At 43.8% G+C, this 25192-nt stretch overlaps 5 protein-coding genes across 11 annotated transcripts in view; 3 read left to right on the top strand and 2 right to left on the bottom strand.

Annotated features, from left to right (window-relative positions):
* Positions 1 to 845: 845 nt before the first annotated feature.
* Positions 846 to 4044, bottom strand: LOC127471069 (cilia- and flagella- associated protein 210-like). 2 transcript variants are annotated; one of them, XM_051787523.1, is made up of 5 exons: positions 3807 to 4037; positions 2850 to 3006; positions 1729 to 1862; positions 1264 to 1456; positions 846 to 940 (listed from the first exon to the last, which is right to left on the bottom strand). In XM_051787523.1, the coding sequence occupies exons 1-4, from the start codon at positions 3902 to 3904 to the stop codon at positions 1324 to 1326; spliced, it is 522 nt and encodes a 173-aa protein (XP_051643483.1). In that variant the 5' UTR covers positions 3905 to 4037; the 3' UTR covers positions 846 to 940; positions 1264 to 1323. The 2 variants fall into 2 exon arrangements, with proteins under 2 accessions (XP_051643483.1, XP_051643484.1); XM_051787524.1 differs by lacking the exon at positions 1264 to 1456 and having other exon boundaries at positions 3807 to 4044.
* PHOSPHO2 (phosphatase, orphan 2) lies at positions 1005 to 14498 on the top strand. 5 transcript variants are annotated; one of them, XM_051787510.1, is made up of 2 exons: positions 1005 to 1229; positions 13204 to 14498. In XM_051787510.1, the coding sequence occupies exons 1-2, from the start codon at positions 1184 to 1186 to the stop codon at positions 13929 to 13931; spliced, it is 774 nt and encodes a 257-aa protein (XP_051643470.1). In that variant the 5' UTR covers positions 1005 to 1183; the 3' UTR covers positions 13932 to 14498. The 5 variants fall into 5 exon arrangements, with proteins under 5 accessions (XP_051643470.1, XP_051643472.1, XP_051643473.1 ...); XM_051787512.1 differs by lacking the exon at positions 1005 to 1229 and adding an exon at positions 4104 to 4242; XM_051787513.1 differs by lacking the exon at positions 1005 to 1229 and adding an exon at positions 9418 to 9511.
* SSB (small RNA binding exonuclease protection factor La) overlaps positions 4107 to 25192 on the top strand; it is a 29966-nt gene continuing 8880 nt past the window's right edge. Inside the window, exon 1 of one of the 2 annotated variants that reach the window (XM_051787473.1) lies at positions 4107 to 4242. The gene's annotated coding sequence lies outside the window, so the exon portion shown is untranslated. Of the gene's footprint in view, positions 4243 to 21319; positions 21450 to 25192 lie in introns of those variants that run through there. The other variant, XM_051787472.1, reaches the window with a different exon arrangement.
* LOC127470836 (cilia- and flagella- associated protein 210-like) lies at positions 5867 to 11293 on the bottom strand (the record flags this gene model as incomplete). Its single annotated transcript, XM_051786808.1, has 8 exons — positions 5867 to 6111; positions 6617 to 6781; positions 7104 to 7296; positions 8102 to 8241; positions 9240 to 9396; positions 10321 to 10517; positions 10612 to 10785; positions 11045 to 11293. Coding segments are annotated over 8 exons (1485 nt in total), but the record flags the coding sequence as incomplete, so codon positions are not given.
* Positions 18533 to 25165, top strand: KLHL23 (kelch like family member 23). Its single transcript, XM_051787428.1, has 3 exons — positions 18533 to 19955; positions 21297 to 21449; positions 22003 to 25165. The coding sequence occupies exons 1-3, from the start codon at positions 18743 to 18745 to the stop codon at positions 22311 to 22313; spliced, it is 1677 nt and encodes a 558-aa protein (XP_051643388.1). The 5' UTR covers positions 18533 to 18742; the 3' UTR covers positions 22314 to 25165.

The raw sequence follows: 25192 nt of genomic DNA on the forward strand, positions 1-25192 counted from the left end.
TCTCCAAAATGCTTGATCCTGATGAAAAGCAGTTTCTGAGCATCGTAATCCAAGTCTGCTTGCTGTTCCTGCTGGGTTTTTGCCTGCTTTTCAGCCTGGAGAAGGGAATAACAAAACTTAGTATTTTGTTCTCAACATCACTATCCTGTAAAGCTTAGAGAGAGTAAAAGCTTATGGGAGACCTACAGTGGTGTTAGTTGATACTTTGCAAGTATCATCACTCCCCCTTCTCTCCCCTAATGTACTCCCCACAAAAAGGGTACATTAAACAGATGAGTGAACATCAGCATTTGCTGCTTTTTGGTGGCCTGCCCAGAAGATATGAGAGGACAGCAGTGCATGGTTGAAAAAATGGCACAATGGCACAGGAGGACAGGATGTGGTCTGTCATTGTTGATCTCTTATTAGCAGCCCTGGCAGCTAATAGTCCTCCCTGACCAGCAGGGCCAAGTCAGCCTGGAAGAGGCTTCTGTTCTACTGCTCTAAGAGGAGGCTCATAAACCTCTGAAACATGTGCATCATCGTTGTTAAGTTCTGAGCAGCAGCTTCCTCATTCCACAAACAAGCCCCTTGTGGGCCATGCTATGGATGGATACAGAGTCAGTCATCTCTCCAACATCAGCAGCTGCAGTGCATACAGGTAAAAACCAAACAAAACATGCACATCACACCCACAGCAAGCTGCTTCTCTCTTTCCCACCCAAGATCTAGTACTATGGGTTCAGAAGCATGCTTCTTTCTGAAGGGGTTGACAGGGTACAGCTCTTCTATTTACCATTTGCTGGATCTGAATTTTCTGTACTTCCATGTTTGCATCACACTGTCTTTGTTTCTTGGCTTTTTCCATTTCCTGGTAGATGCTGTCTTCTGTCATCCACTGATTACGATCCCTCTCATCCTTTTCTTTTTCCTGTCTCTCCTTTTCCTCTTTCATCTTAATCTGTAGTTTTACAAAACACACACAAAAAGTTAACCAAGGAGGTGTCCTGCTAGGCTGAAAGTCATCTCTCTCAGCAGAAGCAGCCCTGTATCAACGCTCCCAGAAGCATTGTCATTGTGGCTGGCCAGTCTCCAAGCCCAGGGTTTTCAGCAGCCCTGGCAGATGTGCACCCAACATGGAAGTGGGAAAGGGAGAGGGGACCCCAGGAAAGATGTCAGTGGACTTGATGAAGCCTGCTGAGGCATGGCACCAGAGCCAGCTGTGATCTGGGCCACGCTCCTCGGCTGGAGTAAGCAGCAGTAAGATCAGCCCAGGTTTCTTACCACAGTGGCTCTGTATTCAGCAATAGATTCAATGGCAGCCTTCTGTTTTGCTTCTTTCTCCTAGTTTTTCATTTGGTATTCAGCTTCTACCTCTGCAGCTCCTCTCACAAGGCAATCATCTTCAATCTTAAATGCCTTGTTCATCTGTGCAGATAGTTTTTCAAAAGCTTTGTCTGTATGCTTCTGCATCAGCCTGCAGGAGAACACGAGCTACTGTAACACACCAGGATACCTGAGGCACTGGTCCTAACAACACTAGCAACCCCACCTCCACCCCAACAGCACCAATTCCTGCTGGAACTGGTAGGCATTTTTTCTGCACTTTCTCCTTCAAGTTTGAATTACAGAAAAATTGCTTGCATTGAACTTCTGATTTTGCTGATATAACAATTGAGAGTAACATTTTTAACATAATTTAATTGCAAGTTTGAATCTTAACACTGAAAACTGTATCCCTAGACCCACCTGTTAGTCTCTGCATCTTTTTCTCTTGCCAGATCAGCCATCATTTCTTTAATATAAGCCTTAATCCAGTCATCATCTTTGTCTTCTTTTTGTTTCTCTTCAGCTTTAATTACTTTCTGTTCAGCTACATATTCCTGTTTAAATGGAAAACTACTTTTATTTTCATGTAGAACAAGATTTTGGAAACATGAACTGAAAAAAAGTTCTAACAAAGACTTCAGGCCTCATCTATAATGATGAGTTCTTTGTATCAGTGGAGAAGCTATAGAAGATAGAAACCCAGAGATGGAAGAGAATTCTCATGACCTACTTATGACAAACTACAACAAAAGAAAAATTAGTGTGTGGTTGCAGCCCCAACCACAGTATCTTTATATTCTTTCCTCTACTTCCCCAGCAGATCCAACTGTATTATTTCCATCCCATATATCATTCACACAGTGCAGATTCTGAAGGGCTCAAACAGTAAGAGTCCATAGAACCATCAAAATGCAAAGCATTTTGTGATGGCAGTTGTATAGCTTGGCAGTATGTATGGCTTTTATTGCATATACAAGGTTGGGGGAAATGGGATAAAATTTATATATTTGGGGTGAGGAGTATGGGGGGATAAAAAGCAAGTAGGGTTTTAGCAAGAATTCTCTCCTCTTACTCTCTCACATGTGAATCAATCATCTCAGTACCTCCACTTCAGTCTCCTTGCTCAAGCAGGCACAGGCAGGGAAACAGTAGGCATGGTAAGTAGGACATCACCAATCATAAATGGAAAGACAAGTTTAAAAAATACTGTCACAGTCAGGCTATTCCCTCTTCCTAACAAAGAAAAGTGGGCTTAAAACAGAGCAATTACATGGAACCTAAATCCAGTTCTCAAATCAAGGACAATCTCCTTGCTGTCTCTAGCAGACTTTTTCCATTGTAGACCAGTCAAAGCTCAGGTGCCACATAACAGCTTCCAAGAGGCCTTTCTGAAAAGCACAAAGGATGCATTTGATCCCACACTGCTGAAGGTGCCAGCACAGTCCCTGTTGCCTGCAGGCCACTTGATTTGTGGGCTGAGTGCAACCATCACAGCCAAGGTGAAACAAGCATTTTGGACTGTCTGCTTTCCTGTTACTTACATGATGCAGCCTCTGCCATTCAACTTTTTCCTCCTGTTCCTTTTCTTTTCCTCTCTGAATTTCCAGTTGGTACAATTGGGTCAATCTCTGTATTTGTTCCCCTTCTCTTTTGTTTTCTAGCTTGGCCAGATATGCCTGATCCTTGTGCTCCTTTATTCTAAATTGGAAAAGGGAAGTGAATAAACAAGCTACGGACTGTGTGAAGTAATAATGAACAGATACAGATTCTGCACATCTACAGGTACTTTAACATACTTTGAAGTGAAAGTAGAATGTCAGAGATCAAAACTAGAATCACAGTTTTTATAAGCTAGCTCCAAATTCTTTGGCCAAAGCTCAGTCCTGGTCTGGTGCTGGTCCTAGAGGGTGCTGGTCTATACTAGCAAAAGCAAACACGACCAGAATATGGACTCAAATATTATATTGAATTTGATTAGCCTGTTTAATTGTTAGCCCGCTCTCTGTACAACCTGGGCCTTTGCCATCTATCTGTCTTCCAAGCAGTGCCACAGCACTGTGCAAGGCATGGCCATGCTGCCCATGCTAGCTAGATATGTGAAGGCTTCTGGGCTGGGGGAAGCAGCAATAACAAAGGATTTTGCCCCTTGGTCTCAGTGCCAGAATTTAGAGTCTTGTTTAATTTATTAGGATAGACATAGCCCCTGACGACAGCAAGAGACGTTTCTGAAGCTGGAGAACAGAGTCACGGAGGAACCAGAGGGTGAGGAGAGGTGACGAATTTTCAGCCTGACCGCGGATCGAGGAGGATGTGACAGCGTTGTTGGAGAGCAGTGAGTCAGGCAGCCCTGGGTACGGCACCGCTGGGCGCGGCCGGGGCAGCTCCGCCGACCCGGGTTAGCGCCGAACAGCTCCCGGGGCCCGCCCGCGCCGGGCTGGCCGCGGGAAGGTTTCTGACCCAAACCCGCCCCACTCCCCGGGCCCCGCCGCCGGACTCACTGCGCCAGCTGCTCCTGGGCCACGGCCCGGCGGCTCAAGCAGCGGCCGCGCTCCAGCTCTGCCTCCCGGCGGGCGGCGTCCGGCCCATCGAGGTCCATCGTCGGCCCTTCCCTTCTCCGGGAAACTGCCGAGGGAGAACGAGGGATCCCCACCGGTGCCCCGGCTGTCCCGGGGAGTGGGGGCTCCTTCTCCCGCCCCGCACAAAGGCTGCGGCCGCCCCCCCCGTTCCGAGCGCGCAGCCGCAGGCGCTGGAGCAGCGGCGGGCGCGGCGTGAGGGGCCCTGGAGCGGCACCGCCCCCGCCCCGCCCCGCCCCGGGAGCCGCGGGCGGACACCGTCCGCTCCGTCGGGAAGAGAGGGAGGGAGGAAGGAAGCAAGGCCGACCTGCTGGCAGGACTCTCTTCCGCAGCCGGCTCGTGAGCTACTCGTTTGCCCTCGGTAAGAGGCTGAAACGTCCCCCCCGCCTCTGTCCCTGTGCTCCGGCCGCGGCGGCCCCGCTCCCCGCCGGGGCTGCGGCGATGGGGCCCGGCCGGGCTCCGGGCGCTGCCGCGTCTCGCACCACCTTCACCCCGCCAGGCCTGCCTGTAGCTCGGGCTGGGGGCCCTTGGTGGCCCTGGGAGCTGGGTGAGGAGGTCGGCCCTCCCTCTCCTTCCAGAAGTTCTTCCCTTGCCCTGCCTGGAAGAGACTCCTCGAGGAGGTGACTGCTGCACCCGGGGATTTTTACACTGTAGGGGAGGTAAAACCAGTTCTGCTTGGTCCTCAGCTTGCAGGAGGGACCTCGCCTCCGGGGTGGCCCCGCATCTTTCCCAAGTGTCCTGCTTTCTGCAGGGCCTGTTGCTTTAGGAAGCCAGACTCCGAAATTCGAGGACACACAAAAGACCTATTTTCCAAACTAAAATATTGGCGAGCGTCCTTTGTATAAAACTCTTCTAATTTAGGCTTAGGGGTTTTTTTAGGATTTGCATAATTTTGTAGTCTGGCCAACAGAGACTCGCGGCTGCAGGGCTGGAACACAAGGTTGTGTGCAACACAGCAAAGCTTCAAGTTTCTTGGACTTTGTTTCCAGCGGAAACCAGGATAGGGTTTAAAGCCTAGGGTACTTGTGGAGGAAGTCATTACTGGAAAGCCTAACTGTCCAAGGCAAGAAAGTGATGTTAACAGTTCAGCAAAGAAACTAAGCTTAAGGAGGGGGATGTGTCAGTGGCTTGGGTGTTAGAGAGAAATCTGTTGAGGAATCTGAGAAACAAATTTACATCGGATCTATTTACTGTAGATTGAATCACTCTTAGGCTTTTTGAAAGACTAGCCCAACTATGTTGTCTCCTGTTTACATGCTCCTTTTGTAGTTGCTATTTACAGCTATATTGGGATCTGTTTGCCTCCTATGTGACCTTTTAAGGGCTGTGAACAAATCACATTAATATTTTCATGAAACAAAACTAATTTATAGCATGACATTTGTTTTATAGAGGTAGTTGCAAAATACTACAAAACCTGCATACCATAGCTATTCTAACTTTCACGTATGTTCTCTTTTTTCTTCCCCTGTAGTTGTTTTGGTTTGGTCTTTTCTATTATGGGGAATTCTTAACTGGAAGTAGGCTGGAGAAAACTGTGACCTTTTACACTAGGAATTCATATCACAGACCTGAAAAACCTGGGACACTGAATTTTTAGAACAATTAATATTAAAAATATAGCAGTAATAGTGAGCTTTTGCTTCTTTCTCTTTGTGTTACAATGACAGTTAATTATATAACATGCATTCTTGTCTTAAGTTAGTAAACTAACATTCATGAAATATAAGCTGGGGATTTTTGAGAATATAGCCAGTTATATGGCAGGTTTTGGTTTTTTTTTCCAAATGAACTTAGAGATTCATAGTTGAATTTGATATAAATCATTTACAGTTTAACTCTGCCTGTACAGTACAAAAAGGTATTTTTTTAACTTGAAAACAGCTTCTGCCTTTCCTTGCTGGATAGTTTAAATATTATTTCATGTTTTTAACTTCTCAAGTGATATTACAGCTACAACAAGATAACAGGGTCCCAGCAACATCATATGCTTGGAAAGTAGTATTTATTTCTTCTCTTTTCAGAAAAATGGCCCATGTCCCAGTCCTCTTCCATCTTTGCATGCTTTGAGAAGAGGGTAAAGATGATGTGTAGTCTTGGACTCTGATTCAATTACTTGCTTTGCATAGCTCTGAAATTCACGCTCTTTACCACGTGCAATAGCTTCTTTCTCAGCTTCATAGTCCAAGTCTGCTTGTTTTTCCTGCTCTCGTTTTGCCTGCTTTTCAGCCTGATGAAGAAAAGGGAATAACAAAGCTTAGTATTTTGTTTTCAACATCACTATCTTGTAAAGCATAGGGAGGGTAAAAGCTTACAGGAGATCTGTGGCACTGTTAATTGATACTTGGCACTTGTCATCCCTCCCCACTTCTCTCCCCTGCCGTATGCCCCCAGAAGGGTACATTAAATAGATGAGTGAACATCAGCATTAGCTACTGCTCTTTGGTGACCTGCCCAGAAGATACAGGAGAGTAGCAGTAGAACATCATGGCACAGAACAGGATGTGATCTGTCATTGCAAACCAGCCTTGACTTGCACCAATGCTCTGAGGAGGCTGCTCTCCAACACCAGCATATGCAGAGCACACGTGATTTAAAGAAAAACAACACCCAACAAACAAAAAAACCAAAATACCCACCAAGCTTCATTTCTTCCTCTCAGCATGAACTAGTGCTGTTGGTTTAGATGAGTGTTTCTTTCTGAAAAGGTTGACAGGGTACAGCTCTCTACTTACTATTTGCTGGATCTGAATTTTCTGTACTTCCTTGTTTGTGCCATGTCGTCCTTCTTTCTTGGCTTTTTCCATTTCCTGGTGGATGCGGGCGTTTTCCATTAACACATCACGTTCTTTTTCAGCCTCTTCTTTTTCCTGTCTCTCCTTTTCCTCTTTCATCTTAATCTGTAGTTTACAAAACACACACAAAAAGTTAACCAAGGAGGTGTCCTGCTAAGCTGAAAGTCATCTCTCTCAGCAGAAGCAGCCCTGTATCAACACTCTGAGAAGCATTGTCATTGTGGCTGGCCAGTCTCCAAGCCCAGGGTTTTCAGCAGCCCTGGCAGATGTGCACCCAACATGGAAGTGGGAAAGGGAGAGGGGACCCCAGGAAAGATGTCAGTGGACTTGATGAAGCCTGCTGAGGCATGGCACCAGAGCCAGCTGTGATCTGGGCCACACTCCTCGGCTGGAGTAAGCAGCAGTAAGATCAGCCCAGGTTTCTTACCACAGTGGCTCTGTATTCAGCAATAGATTCAATGGCAGCCTTCTGTCTTGCTTCTTTCTCTTTGCGTTTATTTTCTTCTGCAGCTTCTATTTTTGCAGCATCTCTAGCCAGTCGATCATCTTCCATCTTTAATGCCTCACTCAGTTGTTTAGCTAATTGATTAACGATTCTGTCCTGTTGTTCCTGTGTTTTTCTGCAGAAGAACATGAGCTGCTATAACATACCAGGGTAACACACCTGGGTCTACCTGAAGCTACCAAACTCAGCAATCCTGCTTCTAGTCTTCTCTTCTCTTGCCACAGAGGCTGGCCCACCCACCCAACTCAATGATCTCCTTGCGTTCCTCCTGTTTGTTTTTTTTTAATATTATCTTGTTTAGCAAATAAATGTTCCCTGTATTCATGTAACACTGGCTTTCTGTTGCAATAATGAGCTCAGTGAGGAGTCCACCTAGCACCTTGCCATCATAAGAGAAATTTTGGGAGTATTAGATAAAAGCAGGAAGAGAAGGAAACTCTTAGATTGACTCAGTGGTATCATCATGTTGTACCTTCAATGTTAAATTGATAAACCATCTCCCCTTAATAAGAACCCAATGTAATCGATTAATATATGTGCTTAGTTAAGAAGTCAAATAATTTTTCTTGATCTGACTCAGAGAAATTTAGCTTACAATCAAAAATATTTTCATCAAGGATCTTAACTGTCTTTAATTGTTGAGGAGGTTGGAGGCTTGGCAGGACACAGGAAAACCACTGTTCCCAATACACTGGTGTAAAGCTTTGTACTTCCATAAGCCTTTGTACTTTGAAGGGTGGAGAGATTGCTCCCTAGCACACTTAGTACTAAGGAACCCGTGAAAGAATTTCCTTATTCTCCTGAATTCCATACTCTCTCTATCAGTAAATTGTTGATTGTGTTACGTCATTGGTCTGAAAGCTCTGTCTACAGTATAATTTTTAGTTTATTTACAGTTTATCCTCTAGCTTTGTACCCACCTACGCATTTCAGCTTCTTTCGTTTTTCTCATCCGGGCAATAGTTTGCTTTGCTTTAAAATGAGCTTTGATCCGATCATCTTCTTCCATTTGTTTTTGTTCCTCTATTGCTTTGATTATTTTCTGGTCAGCTATGTATTCCTGTATGGTCAAAACAGTCCCTGATGTAACAGATAAAGTTTAGAATATCTGGGCCTAGGGTAGCAACTTGACAAGGATCACTCCCTGTTCTATCTTCTCATATTTCTTTCCAAGAGAGAAGAGAGGAAAGACTTTTCAGGACTTCCACTTACTCCCTATTCAAACATGCATGAAGAGGAGACAACAGATGTGAGGAAGTGGAAGGGGAATTGAGCATCAAACATGTGCTTCTCCAGCATATTGCACAAACAAATTGCTGTGCAATACAGAGAGCATTATCCCATGCTCCCATTCACAGACATGGGAGAGTGGGACAGTGGGAGGCATGGGACTGTCCAACCCCCACCAACAGCCACACAGACCATACTTCTCCTGGCCCATCTCTTCCAAAACTATCCCAGTCTAAGAGCTTAATCCAAAACATAGCTGAAAAGGAGTTTTCTATACTTTTATGTAAAAAACTGTCTTTTGCATTCTGGTCAAAACCATTCTAAAGCACTTCCTAGTTTGTACTTAGCAAGATGCTGTTTAAGATGAAATGAAAAGGCAGCAGGTCTTGACTAAATTTCTAAATATCTCCAATCATAAGCAGAAAGTCAAATTAAAAAGATATGTTCTGTCTCAGGCTATTCCCTCTTTCTAACAAAGAAAAATGGGCTTAAAACAGCAGGAATGTGAAACTTAAATCCGGTTCTCAAATCAGGAAGAATATTTCTTCATATCTACAGCCGAATCCTTAATCACAGACAAGTCAAAACATCGTGCCAACAAGGTGCTAACGTCCCTTCAGACAAAGAAGAGAAAAGCCTCCAAGAGGCTTTTCTCAAAAGCGCAGAGTGAAGACATGGCCTGCAACTGGCAGGGGAGGCATTTGATCCCCTGTTACTGAAGCTGTTGGCAAACTCTTGCCAGTGGGCCCGTTTATTTGTGGGCTGAGTGCAACCGTTACAGCCAAGGTGAAACAAGCATTTTGAACTGTCTGCTTTCCTGTTGCTTACATGATACAGCCTCCGGCGTTCAGCTCTTTCCTCCTGTTCCTTTTCCTTTTTTCTCTGAATTTCCAGTTGGTACAGTTGATTCAATCTCTCTATTTCTTCTGCTTCTCTTTTGATTTCTATCTTGGCCAGATCTTCCTGATGCTCGTGCTCCTTTATTCTGAATTGGAAAAAGGTGAATAAATGGGCTAGGAACTGCATAAAGTAATGAACAGATATATATTCTGCATAACCATAGTACCTTGCACTGAAGAATGTGACACTTTGAGTTGAAGGTAGGTAGAATGTCAGAGGTGAAAAACAGCATGATTGTCTGTAATGGTAGCCCTCGGTCCTCTAGCCAGAAATGAGCTACGTGGTATGCTCACAGTTTGCAGTCTCATGGTAACAAGTTTTAGCTGGATGACTCATTAAAACCATTGCATTCATGGCGTAGCTCTACAACATCCTCAGAGGACAAGATTTCCCCAGTGAGACCCACCGTACCTGTGCTTCTCCTTCTGGGCACGCAGACAGCAGCTTAAGCTGGTAATGTTTTATGTATTTATATGTTGGGCCTGGAATGTGTGAGACCAGACTTTGAACCCTTCCCCTGCCTTGGGAAATTTGATTCCTTCTTTCAGAGCACCAGGGTCAGTCGTATAAATACCACTGGGGACCCCTCCATAAGATTTCTGGAAGAGCTGAGAGCAAGAATAAGAAGTGACAGTAATGCGTTCTCTTGATGGGCATTGTGGAAACTAGTTATGAGCAAATGGAAATTCTGGTTTAACCTTTTCCTTCTCTGGAACCAAAACTGAGTTAAACACAGTTAAATTTAAGTAACAGCATTAGAACAGTGATTCGACTAAAACCTATTGATGCCTGCCAAAGATGATTTTGCATGCAGACTGCTGGCAACTAAAAATGGCAACAGCTTTTCTCTTTTGGGCAAGATCTTTTGTGGCAGTTTGAATTTTTCTTTTAAAGTGTGGCATTTGTGAATCAAATTATTAGTAGGTTTCTGTAAAAACCTTGTAGAATAAATTTGTGATAAAAAGTTTAAGTAAAGAATAAAGTAGGGTTGCTTTTAATTATTACTTACTGTTCCAGCTGATATTTGCGTAGTGCTTGCTCCTTCATATAATGCTGCTGTTCCTTTTCTTGCTCTCTGAGAATGTATTCTTTAAATTGACGTTCCTCTTCTTCACGTTCCTTCTTTTTGTTAACAACTGACTTCAACTTTTGAAATTCAACTTGAGCATCTCTTTCTTTTAGGACCTCAGTAAGTAGAAGTGCACTCTGCAAGAGAACATTTAAAGTAATTTGTGTGTTCAGAAGTCTTTAAAGACATTCAGTACAATTTGAATTTAAAAATTGTAAGTTGTCAACAAACGTGGAACTGTTTCATTCTGTCGTTCTGATAGGATAGGTAGGTTTTTGCATGATCGATAATCTCCTTCCGTTTTGCTGCTCGGAACTTTGCTTCTTCCAAATCAAGTAACTTTCTTTCTTCCTCTTCCCTTTCTTCACGTAATTTTTTGGCTTTAAGTTTCTCTTGTGCTAGGCTCTGTAGTGCGGACAAAATCAGAAATCACATTTGAATTTTGGGTAGTGGGGTGTTTTTTTGTTTAATTTTGCATTTTAGCTTTAATTAAAAAAAAATAAATGTTTATGTTAGATAGTAAACATATTTAAATGGAGTTTAGTTAATATACATATTCAAAAGTAAATGCTAAACAAAGAGAGTACAGCTAGAAATGTTACTATGAGTGTTTTGGTATATATGAAAATGACTACTCTTGTTTACAAATGTATCTTGTACTTACCACAGTGGCATTGGCAGCAGCTTTGGAGCCTAAGTGAATTTCTTCCTGTTCTTTCTTCTCATCGAGGATGTGTGCTGCTTCTTTAGTGCTGTTCTGAATCCTTTCCCATTCTGCTTTTGGAAATACAATTACCTGACGAAGATCTGCTTCATTTGGAAGGAAATACCCATCTGGAACATTATTTTCTTCCAAATGATGTGGTGCTGTGCAGAGGGAAAAAAAATTACTGAGGCTACTTGATATCAGAAAATCCAATATTCAAACGTGTATCAGAATTTGAATTCTCACATAGTAACAATACTAAGTTACTCTCTTCATCCCCATACCCCAAAGCTAAGACAGGGTACCTGTGTCTGTAGTCTAACTATGGCCAGTGCATGTACTTGGACTGTGGCACTGACTGACTGATCTGTTTGTATGTCACTTTGCCTGTCCATGTGTATGTACAGGTTTGGCTTGTAGCAACTCGCATTTTCCAGGCAGTACTTGGGTATGATTCTGAGAACAGCAGGGACGAGGGACCATTCCCAAAAGGAAAGGGAAAATATTGGTAAAGCCATTCCACTGGCTGAATGAGGCAGCAGTTTGAGCACAGGCTGTGCCTTACTACTCTTGTCCTGCACGCTCATTGTATTTACTGAAATAGATCAGTTATAGAACATTTTCTTGATTTGTTGGCAAGACTAGCATTTCTTCATTGCATTAGGCTCACATACACATGTGCATACATAAAGGCAGATTTTCTAGATGATCGCTAGGTTTTCTGAAACGCTCTTTCAAGTGTCACCACCATTTCTGAAGGCAATGGCACACTGCATGGAGTGGCGTCCTGTAGAAATTCTCCGTTTGTCTGATCTGTTGCAGACTGACACGCTGTGTCCGAGGTTTAAGGAGGCTTTCTCTTACACTGACACCGATGTCAAAGGCTATTTCCCAGATGCCGTGTTGCTAATCTGTTTGTCTCACGATAGGGCGTGAGCCTCTCTCCCTGTCCCAGGTGAAGGCAGCCTTGCCAAAAGTAAAGTAAAGGTGCACTGAGGTGGCACCTCGTTCTTCCCCAGCTGCTGCCATGGGAGTTCACGGGACCTGCGCTGGGTTCAGGCAGTTCTTGGGCCGAAACTGCCCCGTCCTGCTGTCTACAGCTGGGGCAGTCGCGCTGGGCACCCCCACAGCCTTCCGGGGCCGTGCGCTGCCCCCCCGCCGGTCCCGGTGCCCGCGGGGGAGCCGCACTCACGGGCGCTCGGCCGCCGCCGCCGCCGCCCCGCCGCCATCGCCCCGGGCCCCGCCGCCATGTTCCGGGACGCGGGGCCGTTGCCGGGCGACCCGGCGGCGCGCGGTGACGTAGCGCGGGGGCGGAGCGGGGGCCGGCCCGGCGGTGTCGGTCCCGGTGTCGGTCCCGGTGTCGGCCCCGCTGCCTCTTCCCCGCGGGCCCTCCTCCCTTCCCTTCCCCGCGTGGCGCTGCCCCTTCACCGCGGGTCCCTGCCCTTTCCCCGCACGGAGCCGCCCCCCTCGCCCAGCCCTTCGGGCGCCCGCCGTGCCCCCGCCGGCGAAGCTGCGCTGCTTTAGCCCCGGCGGCGGCTGGGAGGGGGCGGCCCGAGTCCTGCGCGGGGCACGGGCTGCGCGGCGGGCCCGGGGACCTGCCCGTGAGGGGAGCAGATTCAGCTTCACAAAGGGCTGCGTTTCTTTCCGTGGGCTGCTTTGATTTGGCGCGTCCTCGTTGAAGGCAGTGGTTCCAGGTGCTGAGTACACGTTTCCTTTTGAAATCCCTCTTGAGGCGTTTTGCCAGGAGAATCCCGGTTTGTTTGCGTTGGCAAATGCTGATAGAGAAATTTGGAACCTGTGGTCGAACTGGTGGTGCGTGAGTACGGGAAGATTGGCTCTGTGTTAGCAAGTATTAGTAACTGGAGCACCAGTTCAGATCCTGTCACAGTAGCTATTTTAAACAGAAGTTGGACACTGAACTTTGACCTTTACAGACTGCATTTTTAGCTTCAGCACAACTTCCCATAGCTGTAGTGGCCATAAATAGTTTACTTTGTTTAGATATTTTCCTGCAGAATTTTTCTCATCTGAGCACAAGATCAGGTTAGGAATACAGTACTTGTGTTTATATAAATAATTTTCTTTTTTGTTTGTTTTGGAAACTTGTTTTCTCACAGCTATGAAATTGCTGTTGGTTTTTGATTTTGACCATACAATCATAGATGAAAATAGTGATACCTGGATTGTGAAATGTGCTCCAGAGAGAAAACTTCCTAATGGATTAAGGAACTCCTACCAACCAGGACACTGGACAGAATATATGGGCAGAGTCTTTGCCTACTTGGGAGACAATGGTGTCAAAGAAGATGAAATGAAAAGAACTATGACAACAATTCCTTTCACTGCGGGAATGGTAGATCTTCTGGGGTTTATTGGCGAGAACAAAGAGTTGTTTGATTGCATTATTGTTTCAGATTCTAATACAGTATTTATTGACTGGATTTTGAAAGCTGCTGACTTCCATGAGGTTTTTGATGAAGTGTTTACAAACCCTGCAGCATTCAGCAGTACTGGCTATCTTACTGTACAGAACTTCCATGCTCACCATTGTGCAAAGTGCCCAAAAAACCTTTGCAAAAGGAAAGTTTTAAAAGAATTTCTAGATAAACAGTTGGAGCGAGGAGTTAGTTATACACAAATTATGTATATTGGTGATGGTGGGAATGACTTATGTCCAGTAATGTTTTTGAAGAAGAATGATATTGCTATGCCCAGGCAGGGGTATACCTTGGAGAAAAAGATTTCTCAACTGGCTCAAGATCTCAGTCCTGTACAGTGTTCTGTTCTGGTTTGGTCATCTGCTACTGACATTATGTCTTACCTGAAACTCCTTATAAAGGAATAATTCAAATGATAAAAGTAAACTGATATATTAACTTCCTGGGAGAGAAAAACTGCATGTATATAGAAGCACAAAATTGGAAATTTGGGCTAATATCTGAATTGACTTTTTCTAAACACAGTATAAAGCTGTTTATGTTCAATCTTGGCAATATTAGGAAAGTGAAGTAAAAAAGGCCTTCTAACATAGTACACATTCCAACCTAAGTGGAGGAGGGGGATTTTGAGAGGACTTGTCATTATTCTTAGTCTACTCCCTCCCCACCAAGCCTTTACCAACTATATAACTGACCTTTGCTGTCCCACATACTTGGGGGAAGAAGTAGGATTAGTGCAAAAAAGAATGACATTGTTTACTTAAAAAACATTAGGTGACAGAAGCATGGTTCTGGAACTGTTGGCTTTTATACTTCTTTGATCTGATTGTAAATTATTTGGTATGCTTGTGATCTTCTTTCATCTGAAGAAGCATCTCTATTTTCAATCTACTAAATATTTTACCAGACAAAATGACTTTTTAATAGTTTGTATTATCTTGTATTGTAAAGACAATAAAAGTTGCTGTCACTGACATGTGCAGTTTATGTCATGTATTCTGCTGGTCTGTGTGTCATCAGGCACCTGTTCTTGTCAGGGCCTGGAGAGAGCGAGCACAAGTGTAGGTGTCAGCCTTTGGCTAACACCTTCATTTATTTTGCCAGTCAGGCCCTTTCTCTTCTGGCAGGCAGGAAGGATGTTGCTGTTCTGTTTAAAGAAAAGTCTCTCTCCCATTCCAGCTACTGCCCCAACGGTGGCTGCTGCCACTCTCTGTAGAGCTAACACGGGTTTGACCATCCATGCCGACAGCTCCGAGTCAGCTGGGTGCCTTTTCCTTGCCTGGTTTCTGCTGCAATGCACAGGCCCACAGAAGGGTGTGTATATATACATGTTTACACTGATTTTACTTATTCACTCTCATCCATATCTGTAGTACAATCCTCTCTGGAAAGGAAAGGAAACATCTATGTCCATTTTAACTTTTAAACAGAATTGTTCTGTCTTTAAATAGTTTAAGGAATCATTTGTGAACATTCAGTCTCTTCACCACTGACAGTGTGATGAGTCTCAAGAGTTTGGCTATGCTTATAAAGATATTAAAAATAAGTCTCCTTAAAATCAAATAACGTATTTCCATGCCAAATGTTTTTCTTCTTGTAGTCCCACAAAAGGTTCAGAAGGATGATGTCATCTGCTATTAAACTGAAGTCAGTTTTAGCTTAAGTGCTTTAATAGCTGATAAATTAGTCCAGTTTCACAGCATCTCAGTTACCGATGTCTGAGGTGTAACTCAACAGCCTGAAGTTGCCATATTTGTCTTCTTTTGTTTTCTGTGCAGCATTGTTCTCATTTTCTTACAGACACTAGATGTTGTCACTACCTTCTTTTTTATTAATTGATGATTTTTAGGAGTGGTCTTGCCTATTTTCAGGCTGATAGTGTATATAAATAAAGATTTCTGTTGCATAGTTCCTTCTTTGCTTCACCTATTTTAATGAATTGTAGAAGGCTGCTTTGAACAATCTGTTGTCCAAGATGTCCAGAGTAATATACTTGAGTTCTCAGGAGCTTTGCTTTATTGATGGATATTTGATAGGTATCTGAGATGTTCATATTAGGGATCTTGCCCTATTGTCTTGCACAGGGGCATGAAGAGAATATCTGATGAACTGGTAGGTCTCAAGTTTTTACAGGTTTAAATTCTCTGATTTACAGGTCACACAAAAGACAGTAATGGCTTTTGCATAGGACACTTTTGTATGTTACTTGGGGTTTTAAGTTGTTGCTGTGGTTTAACCCCAGCTGGCAACTAAGTATCGCGGAGTGGCTTGCTCACTCCATGCCCCCCTCTTTGGGGAGGAGAATGGGGGAAAAAATTAAACCTCGTGGTTTGATAAGAACAGTTTAATAATTGAAACAAAATACAATACAGTATTCTGCTACATATAGTACTAAATTATTATGATAATTGTAATGAAAAGGAGAGATAAAGGAAAGAAGTCCAGGAGAAAAAAGTGATGCCCAATACGGTTGCTCACCACCTGCTGACCAGTGCCCAGCCCACCCCCAAGCAGTGATCGGCCCCTCCCAGCCAGCTCCCCCCAGTTTGTGTACTGAGTGTGACATCCTATGCTATGGAATATCCCTTTGGCCACTTGGGGTCAGCTGTCCTGGCCATGTTCCCTGCAGTTCCTTCTGCAGCTCCTCACTGGCAGAGCATGGGAAACTGAAAAGTCCTTGACTTAGGGTAAGCGCCACTTAGCAACATCCAAAACATCAGTGTGTTGTCAGCATGATTCCCATAGTAAACCCAAAACACAGCAGTGAACCAGCTACTAAGAAGAAAATTAACTCTATCCCAGCTGAAAGCAGGACAGCTGTGTGTGTCTTTAATTCTAGATGTACTACTGAATGTTCCATGTTCTGTGCTGATCTCTTCTGTGATTTTAGAACTTAGTTGTGGTATAGCTTGCTTTCAGTTTGTCCACAGATCTCAGATACTGCTTACTTAAAAAACCCAAAAAAGTAGTATGTCAGTAATTACTCAGCTTTTTTTTGCCACTTACGTTAATTATTGCTCTTTTGGCCTTAAGGAACCTATCTCATAGTTTGTTGTGAGAGTGAGATTGGGTGAGAAATTAATCTTCACACTCAAAAAGGGGTTCTTTTTCTGGTTTTGATGAAAATACTGAAGCAGGAGTTGAGAGCAGATTAAGTAAAATAGACTTCTTGAAATATTAGCAATTATGATCTAATTACTTCTAGTAGAGGGTAGAGCTGATGCTATTTGCTAGACAAAGTGCATGTTGGAGACAGAAAAAATTTTTGAATTCCAGTAGGCAGACCATTAAGCTGTTAACCAAGTCTTGTTTGGGTTTTTCCTTCCCCCTCTTAATAAAAGAGAAGAGAGGACTTTTCTGAAGCATCACAATTACCAAATTTTTCCACATTTGGTTATCATGGAGGGGAGATGAGTATCTCCAAAAGGTGAAGGTGGTTTGAGCTGGTAATCCAGCCAAACGAGAAAGGGAGAAGCTCCTTGAAGGGGATGTATGTTCAGTACTAAGTATTGCTGACCTCCAGACTTGCTGACAGTTTAAATCTACGTGCTGTCTGGGAGGGAGATGGCTTGGGTAAAATGTTATGTAAAGAAATGCATAATGGAAGGCATCTGTGTTTGGGAAACTCTGTATGGTACAGGTCTGCCACCATACACCAGCTACTATGGAGAGTACTTAGTATTGTGTGCTATTAGGATGGCCAAGACTTGGAAGAAGTTCCTGCTTGTCTGTAGGAAGCTGATGAAATGGAAAATGCAAAACCACAGCAAAACAAATCTCTTGACGTGGGGATGCATAAACAGACTTAGGGCTGTACAAGGGAATGCTCCAGAGAAAGAAATGGGGTAATGTAGCTGAGGAATAGTCTCATGGCAGAGACTGTTGCTAATTCCTGGGTTACACTGCAAAACTCCAATTCTCTGGGCTAGCGATGCATCAAGAGGGGTTGAAGAAACAGAAGGTAAAGAAGTGTGAAGGTGTACTTTTTGGTTTTGTGGGGGGTTTTTGTTTGTTTGGATGAGTTTATTTTTGTCTCATGTTACTGTATAAAGGCCAGGAGCAAGTTTGAGTCCTGTTGCATAGTTAGTACAGGAAGAAGGATGGCAGAGAGGTATGTCCACATACATGTTCCTGTCTGGATTTCTTTAGTTTGTGCTTCTGGTGGACATTGTGGAGGAAGAACCACTAGTAATTGAAAGAAAAATATGATGCTTTTTCATCTGTGTAGAGCAGGAGCTCTCCTAATTTCTCCTTTTGAGTATTGCTGGCACAATAACAAATACCCACCTCCTTTTGGTAGGAGAAACCATTGCCAGTCCCTTCAACCCAGCAGAGCCTGGCTGGATCCAAACTCTTCTGCAGATGAGGGAGGACCACAGCTGCTTGAACCCAGAGGATGCTGTGTTTCAAATAAAGGTGTCCATTGCAGAAAACCTTTTGCTAGTGGAGAAGAGAAAGACTTCTTAAATTGTGAACCACATTTTTAGAAGTTGTAAAAGCCAATATAGCCTTCTTCCTGAATTATTTACTTCTAGCTGGAGTCTGTCGGCAAAAATTGTGACTATCCTTTGCACCCTGCCAGGTTCGGGTGTATGGGGAGAGCTCTGGCCGCCTCCTTTCGACTCCTGCTCTCAGTCAATGGGAGAGCCCCTGGTTCTTGCTGCCCTTCCCAGTGTCGCTCCTGGGAGCGAGGGACGCCTCCACCAGAGGCGGCTTCAGGTCGCTGTCAGCGGCAGCCGAGGCCCCTCGCTTTGTTGTGTGGCTGAGTGACACCGAGCTGGTGACGCTCCCCAGGCATCTGCTCCTGTCCCTAATACGGCCGGGCCGTCTGTCACCAGCGCGGACAGCCTTTAACCCCTGCCCCGGGGTGGGAGCGCTCGGGCGGCGGCGGCAGCGCTTCGGGCCGGACCTTCCCGAGGCGAGCGGGCGGGAGGGGCCGGGCGGGGCGCCGGGGCCGCGACCTCGCGGAGGGGTGCGGAGGGGTGCGGAGGGTGGGTGGGGGCGGCCGGGACACCAAAATAGGAGCTGCTGCTGCTGCGGCCCCGCCGCTCTTGCCGGCAGCTGCTCTTCCAAAGGCCATCCCAGGGCCATCGCGGGCTGGGAGCGCCCCTGGCCGCGGGCGCGCTCCGCACGGGCGTAAGCGCCGCGCCGGGCGGGTCGGGCGGGCCGGGCTGCGCTGAGCACCGCGGACAAAGCGGCGGGAGCTGCGGGCGCGGCGATGGCCGCGGTCGCGCAGGAGGAGTACGCGTACCTATACAAGGACTCCGGGCATCCCGCCGGCTTCCTGGAGGCGTTCCGGGCGTTCTACCTGGACGGGCTGTTCACCGACATCACCCTGCAGTGCGCTTCGGGGATCATCTTCCACTGCCACAGAGCCGCCCTGGCAGCCTGCAGCAGTTATTTCAAAGCCATGTTCACAGCCGATATGAAAGAGAAATCCAAAAACCAGATCAGTCTTCCCGGGCTCAGCCATGCGGTACTGGAAGCCCTCGTGAATTATGCATACACATCACAGATCCAGATAACAAAGAGAAATGTCCAAAGCCTACTCCAGGCTGCAGACCTGCTCCAGTTTGTGTCAGTAAAGAAAGCCTGTGAGCAGTTTCTGGTGAGGCATTTAGACACTGACAACTGCATAGGGATGCACTCCTTTGCCGAATATCATGATTGCTCGGAACTAGAGAAGGAGTCCAGGAGGATATTGTTATGGCAGTTTGAAGAAGTGTGGAAGCAGGAAGAGTTTCTGGACATTGGCAAGGAGAAGCTCTCTTATATTCTTTCGAGAGAGAATCTCAATGTTCGGAAAGAAGAGGCAGCCATTGAAGCTGTCGTTAACTGGGTTGCACACAATGTGGAAGAAAGAATTGAAGACGTCTATGAACTGCTGAACTGCATCAGAGTAGACTTAGATAACATGTATTTGAAGTCAGCTTTAAGCCTACAAAAAAAATGCCGACTCAATGGCCGTAAGATAAGGTCACTCATATACAAGGCCCTCGACCTCAAACCCAAGAGTCTTTCCAGAAGACCCACAGCAGCCATGTACGTGATTGGAGGATATTATTGGCACCCCTTATCAGAAGTGCATGTTTGGGATCCTTTAACCAACGCGTGGGTCCAGGGAACAGAGATGCCGGATCACACCAGAGAGAGCTATGGGGTCACTAGCTTGGGACCAGACATATATGTGACAGGAGGTTACAGAACGGAGAGCATTGAAGCCCTTGACACCGTGTGGATATATAACAGTGAGAGGGATGAGTGGACAGAAGGCTGCCCCATGCTCGACGCAAGGTATTACCACTGTGCAGTTTCCTTGAGTGGCTGTGTCTACGCGCTGGGGGGGTATCGAAAGGGAGCTCCTGTGCAAGAAGCTGAGTTCTATGATCCTTTAATACAGAAATGGCTTCCTATTGCAAACATGATCAAAGGTAGGTAAACTTTTTTATGGTGTCTGCCTCCAGTGCTGATCCTTTTGTATTTGTCACTTTTAAGTGCCATGGACACATTTAGAGCTTGATCCAAGTTCTAGAGAAGTCAACAGGAATCTCCTGTTAATGTTGGTGGGCTTTGCTTCAGGTCTTCACAAGCCAAAAGACTGCAAACATCTAAACGCTATGCTAGGCTGTGCATGGAACACTAGGGTAGAAAAGCAAGTGGTAGTCTTGTATAGTTTTGCCTTCTTTCAGAGTAAGATTTCTGTCAGAATAGAAAGAAATCAGAAAACCACCTGGGATTAGAGTCGATTCAGTAGATGGTCAAAGAACAACCTCCAATAAAGGGATTGTATTATTTTAATGGAAGGCCAGATTACTGAGATTTTCTGAGCAATCATTTATAAAGGTGTCATCATTTAGAACTTCTTGCATGCAGTTTCCTTCTATTTCTGTGTATCATCTGTTCAGGATCCTTAGTTTAATCATTAGTGTGAGGATAATGAAAAGCACTAATACCTGTTTCTAGCAGCCAAAATAGTGATGTATTAAAAAGATATGAATCATAGCCAAACTAAAGGGTATAATTTTGTTATAAAATTGATAAGCAGTTATCAGTTTCATCATACATTTTTATAAATTAATGCAAATATTTACAATTCATTATAATAATTTAGTGTAAGTTGATGCAACACAGTATTTTACTACTTACATAGAGTTTTTGGAGGTATCTGTAACAGGAAAAAAACCATGTTTCTACAACTTTCTCCACTGTTTGTATATTTTCCTCAAATATTGCTGCTATTCTCTTTTTATTTGCTTCAAAAATAGAAATGTTATGCTAATATTATAAGCAGTTGCATATTCTGTGCAGTTGTTTTGTCCAGTTTTCTGCGTGGAACATCTTATGTGCTCAATTCTCCCCTTGTTTTATTTCATTTTGTTGTTCTAGAGACAGATTTAACAGAGGTTCATTCTGGCTCCATTCTATTTATGTCCTTGTTTATACAATACCATAATTAGTAATACCATGAGAACGACTAAAATTATTAGAAAAGACACTGAACAATCTCAATTCCCATTGTCTTTGTCCTTCCCATATAACTGATTTTTTAACATCTCTTTAACTTAGTGGAATATTGAACCTAATTCCCTACTCCAAAACCAATGTGACAGTGTGATTTTAATTACTGCCTAAAAATGCTGTGAACTATCATATTATATGCAATATGTATTGGTTACTGCAGTTTTATTTTGTTGTTCTTGACTTACACTGATAAAGTGTCTTGACAAGTCTGTTTTACTCACATTCAGTCTGAACTTTCCTACTGTGTACAGGGGTTGGAAATGCCACTGCCTGTGCCCTGCACGAAGCCATCTACGTAACTGGAGGTCACTATGGGTACAGGGGAAGCTGTACCTACGATAAAATCCAGAGATACCATTCAGGTAGCAATGAGTGGAGTATAGTCACCACAAGTCCACATCCAGGTAAATAATAATTTCTGTAACGAATGTAGAGCTTGATTTGATGACTTGTACCTGGGAGTCCTTCAGCCCAGTTAAGAGTTTTTGGCATATTCCTAATTAAAAAAAAGAAATGTCTGTAGGGCACCAAGGGCCATTTCCAGACTCTGAGAGGGAAAGAGAAGACCTTCTTCAAGCATCTGTTGTATAGAAATTGCTATACAAATACAGAATTAAGGAATGTCCACATTCTATTAAATAATATAACTTTCTATAAAATCTATTCATAGACATTTGGCAAAAATAATTTATATTAATTTTAGAAGGGTTTTCTCCATGTTCTACACCTGGTAACAGTAAGTTTTTTAAGCAATTCTCACTAACTACTGCTGCTCGAGTCTTTATCTTCTGTAATGCCTTCAGCTTTCTTTTACTAAGTGTAGCAGAAACTTGAGGTGTCTCCTAAGCCCAGTGAAGAAACTCAGCTGCTCTCAGTGGTGCCCAGTGTTTGTCATGTAGTTGCACTTTAAGTTAAGGTTATCATGCTGAGTTGTACTGTATTCTTTTCTTTCTGAAGAATACGGATTGTGTTCAATTACATTACAAAACAAGATCTATTTTGTGGGTGGACAGACCACGATCACGGACTGCTATGACCCAGAGCAAAATGAGTGGAAGCAGATGGCTCACATGATGGAGAGAAGGATGGAGTGTGGCACAGTGGTCATGAACGGATGCATCTATGTAACAGGAGGATATTCCTATTCAAAAGGAACGTATCTGCAGAGCATTGAGAAATATGACCCTGAACTGAATAAATGGGAAGCAGTAGGAAGTCTTCCCAGTGCCATGCGGTCACATGGCTGTGTCTGTGTGTATAATGTGTAAACATTTAATTTTCATCTTGCTGTTACAGCAAATGGCAGATGCAGTATTCATAAAGTACTGATTACCTCATGACTGAGTTGTCTGATACAATCTCTTAGCGCATATTGTTGAAAATCAGGTATAATTTTTTCTCATTTTAAACAACTCAGAAATATAGACATGGTAACAAGATTTCCATATATTTTTCTGTCCAATCATTTTTCATCATGAAAGTTCTCAAATGACTCTCTTATAATACTTTATGCAGCTACATAGAAACTACTGTGAAAAAGAGATTTGTTTTTGTGGGAAATCACTGTGGGAAACTATGATCTGGTGCTAAGATGACTAAAGCCAAACCAAATACTTTACATTTCTAAGGGCTATTGGGCTTCAGAGGAAATCTTTGTATTCTGAAGGTAGCTATAGAAATGGATCATTGCCCCAGTGGGGAATGAGGGAAGAAATGTCAGGCAGTAGCCTCAGAGCACAAGCCAAAAGTGTGCACTAGTTTTCCAGAAGAGCAGTGCTCTGAAGTACAAGGGCGTTTGAGAAAAGTAGTCTCTTTGCCATTCTTACACTCACTTTGACATTGCCCATAAAAAATGAAAAAAGACCCTGCAAGGCTTTGCAATGGGCTCTTTGGCTGATGCACAGATATTTGTGAGGGTTTTTTTGGTTGGTTGGTTGGTTGGTTTTTTTCAGAGAAAAGCCTTGACTTGGTAACTCTTTTTTAATATCAAATTCAAGATAGGTGTCTGTGTGGAATGGAAGGATGAAATGAGAGAGATTGGAAAGCTGCTAATGTCCCCCTGCGATACAAACTTCTCTATTTTGTTTAATACCATTTGATCTTTGCTAAAAGTGCTGAACTGTGACTTGAGCAAAGGTGACAACTGAAGAAACTTGTCAAAATATGTTATTCATGGAGAGATTGAATGCTAAGTGGTCCACAAGATTGATTTATGTATTATTTCTCTCAAAACATAATACGAGATCTTCAAATTCTGTGTAGAAAGCAGATTTTTGTAAAATGATTTGTAGACAAATGGATCACACTCTGAGTGGCGTGATAGCAGTGATTTAAATAAAAAAATGCCTTGGGGAGCAGAGAGGCTTTTTTAGCACAGATCAGTTCCCCAATCCAGCTTATAAAATGATTGCAAAAAGAGCTATTAGACATTGGTGAGAGAGACAGGGGCAACACAGGGCTGCTGAAGGGTGTAGTGGGAACTTCCTGCACCAGCACTGTCACCTAAAATGAAATTTTGATTTTATTGGATTTATCAGATTCAATGAAAGGAACTTCCCAAGCAAGTAAGCCCTGAGTTTATAGTATTTCTTTTTCTTGATTATAAGCGTTTTCAACATTTTTTTTTTGTTCTTTCCCATGTTTATGCTATTTCTGACTTGCATTTGACTGCTGGTAGCAGGCAGCACTGAACTCTGAGCTTTGATGTGAAGTTCTGTGGTGTGTATATATATAGTTCTTGTTTTGATGTCTTTGTATGTCACCTGACTGTGTCAGAAGCTCATGTGTGCATGGGTTCAGTGTTTTGCTTCATTACACATCCCACTGGGAGCTATTTAAGGATCCAATGTAATTTGTTTAAAGCGGTGTGGGGAATTGAACTCTAATGCTGTTTGAAATGCGTTGGCCAGGCAGGTGGGCAAAAGAAATAACATGAATTTGTTTCTCCTGGAAATCTTCACAGCTGAGAAATTGTTCAAAGACAGGTAGAGCAGTAAAGGACAACATTGCAAAAGCATGAAGGTGATCTTTGTATTGAACAAAACCACAGTGAACTCAACATATGTAATTTTTCAGTGCAAATTATGTACCCGTGAAGCTTCATGTTTGTTGAAAAACATGAACATAGAACAGCTGCTTATGGCTGGCCCTGAGGTTCATTCTGGCCCATATCCTGTCACTGACACTCATGGGTTGAGGAAATGATCTAAGAACAAGGTGAGGACTAACAAAACAAAACCACCGGTGTCCACTTGGCCACTGCTTCTAAACTAGATGCTTAGCGTTCCTTCGTGAAAGACAGTACTGTTCCAGGGCAGGAGCACAGGCATTGGAAGCTAGATCTGCTTTGTCCCCGTGGGCACTCTGCAGGTGAGCAATTTGCTGCTTTTTGGCCTCAGTGCTAAGTGGAAAAAAGCCTTTAGTTCTTCCATGCCAGGAGAGCATGTGCTGGTCTGGCACAAACAAAAGTCAATGAGATTACTGCCTAGGACGTCTGATAAATTCTAATTTTTCAGAGACTTTGAATGCATTAGAATAAATGGAGATCAGAAGAAGTTCAGACTCGTGGTTAAATTTCAACTGGCGCCATTTTTCACAATAACCTACAGTGCTCTTTTAAATTAGCTTATGTCCATAGAATATCCCAAGGTGTGCTGCCATCAGGTCTTGGACACAGGCAGGAATATGAATTCAGCAGGAGGAATAGGGATTCTGCCTTCTGGTCAGCGACCTACAGCAGGTGGGAAGCTCAGAACAGGGAATCTTTTAGCCATCTGTATGGTATGTTTTTAATAATAGTTGAATGTAAACACTGAATTATTGTGCTATCAGACCTGTATTTCGTTAGACACAGTTTTATTGTTTTACTTTTAAACTAGAAAATTAACTAATACAGAAATCAAATAACTTGTAAAGCCCGTGTTTGTAGCGCCATAGATGTCCACAGTACATCCTCAGTACTTCAGTGAATGTTTGCAGTATTTAATAAATGTAAATATACTACCACTGTACAAATACAAGCTTTTAAGTTACTTTTTCTGTTCAGTGCTCAAAACCAGGCCCCCGGCGCGCCCGGAGGGGTGGCCGCGGAGGGCGCTGAGGGCTGTTCCCGCGGCCCTGGCATTGCCCGGCCCTGCCCGCGCCGCCT

Source organism: Manacus candei, unplaced genomic scaffold (assembly GCF_025592945.1).
Source record: "Manacus candei isolate 608988 ecotype Guabito, Panama unplaced genomic scaffold, ASM2559294v1 h1tg000023l, whole genome shotgun sequence".
Classification (NCBI taxonomy): Eukaryota; Metazoa; Chordata; class Aves; order Passeriformes; family Pipridae; genus Manacus; species Manacus candei.

Coding starts and splice junctions, on each gene's coding strand:
- PHOSPHO2 (XM_051787510.1), top strand. CDS start 1,184: ATGGCACCAGAGCCAGCTGTGATCTGGGCCACGCTCCTCGGCTGGA. Junction 1,230..13,203: donor GGCCACGCTCCTCGGCTGGA/GTAAGCAGCAGT, acceptor GTTTTCTCACAG/CTATGAAATTGCTGTTGGTT.
- KLHL23 (XM_051787428.1), top strand. CDS start 18,743: ATGGCCGCGGTCGCGCAGGAGGAGTACGCGTACCTATACAAGGACTCC. Junction 19,956..21,296: donor TATTGCAAACATGATCAAAG/GTAGGTAAACTT, acceptor TACTGTGTACAG/GGGTTGGAAATGCCACTGCC. Junction 21,450..22,002: donor CACCACAAGTCCACATCCAG/GTAAATAATAAT, acceptor TTCTTTCTGAAG/AATACGGATTGTGTTCAATT.
- LOC127471069 (XM_051787523.1), bottom strand. CDS start 3,904: ATGGACCTCGATGGGCCGGACGCCGCCCGCCGGGAGGCAGAGCTGGAG. Junction 1,863..2,849: donor AATGGCAGAGGCTGCATCAT/GTAAGTAACAGG, acceptor CCATTTAAACAG/GAATATGTAGCTGAACAGAA. Junction 1,457..1,728: donor AAAGATGCAGAGACTAACAG/GTGGGTCTAGGG, acceptor GTTCTCCTGCAG/GCTGATGCAGAAGCATACAG.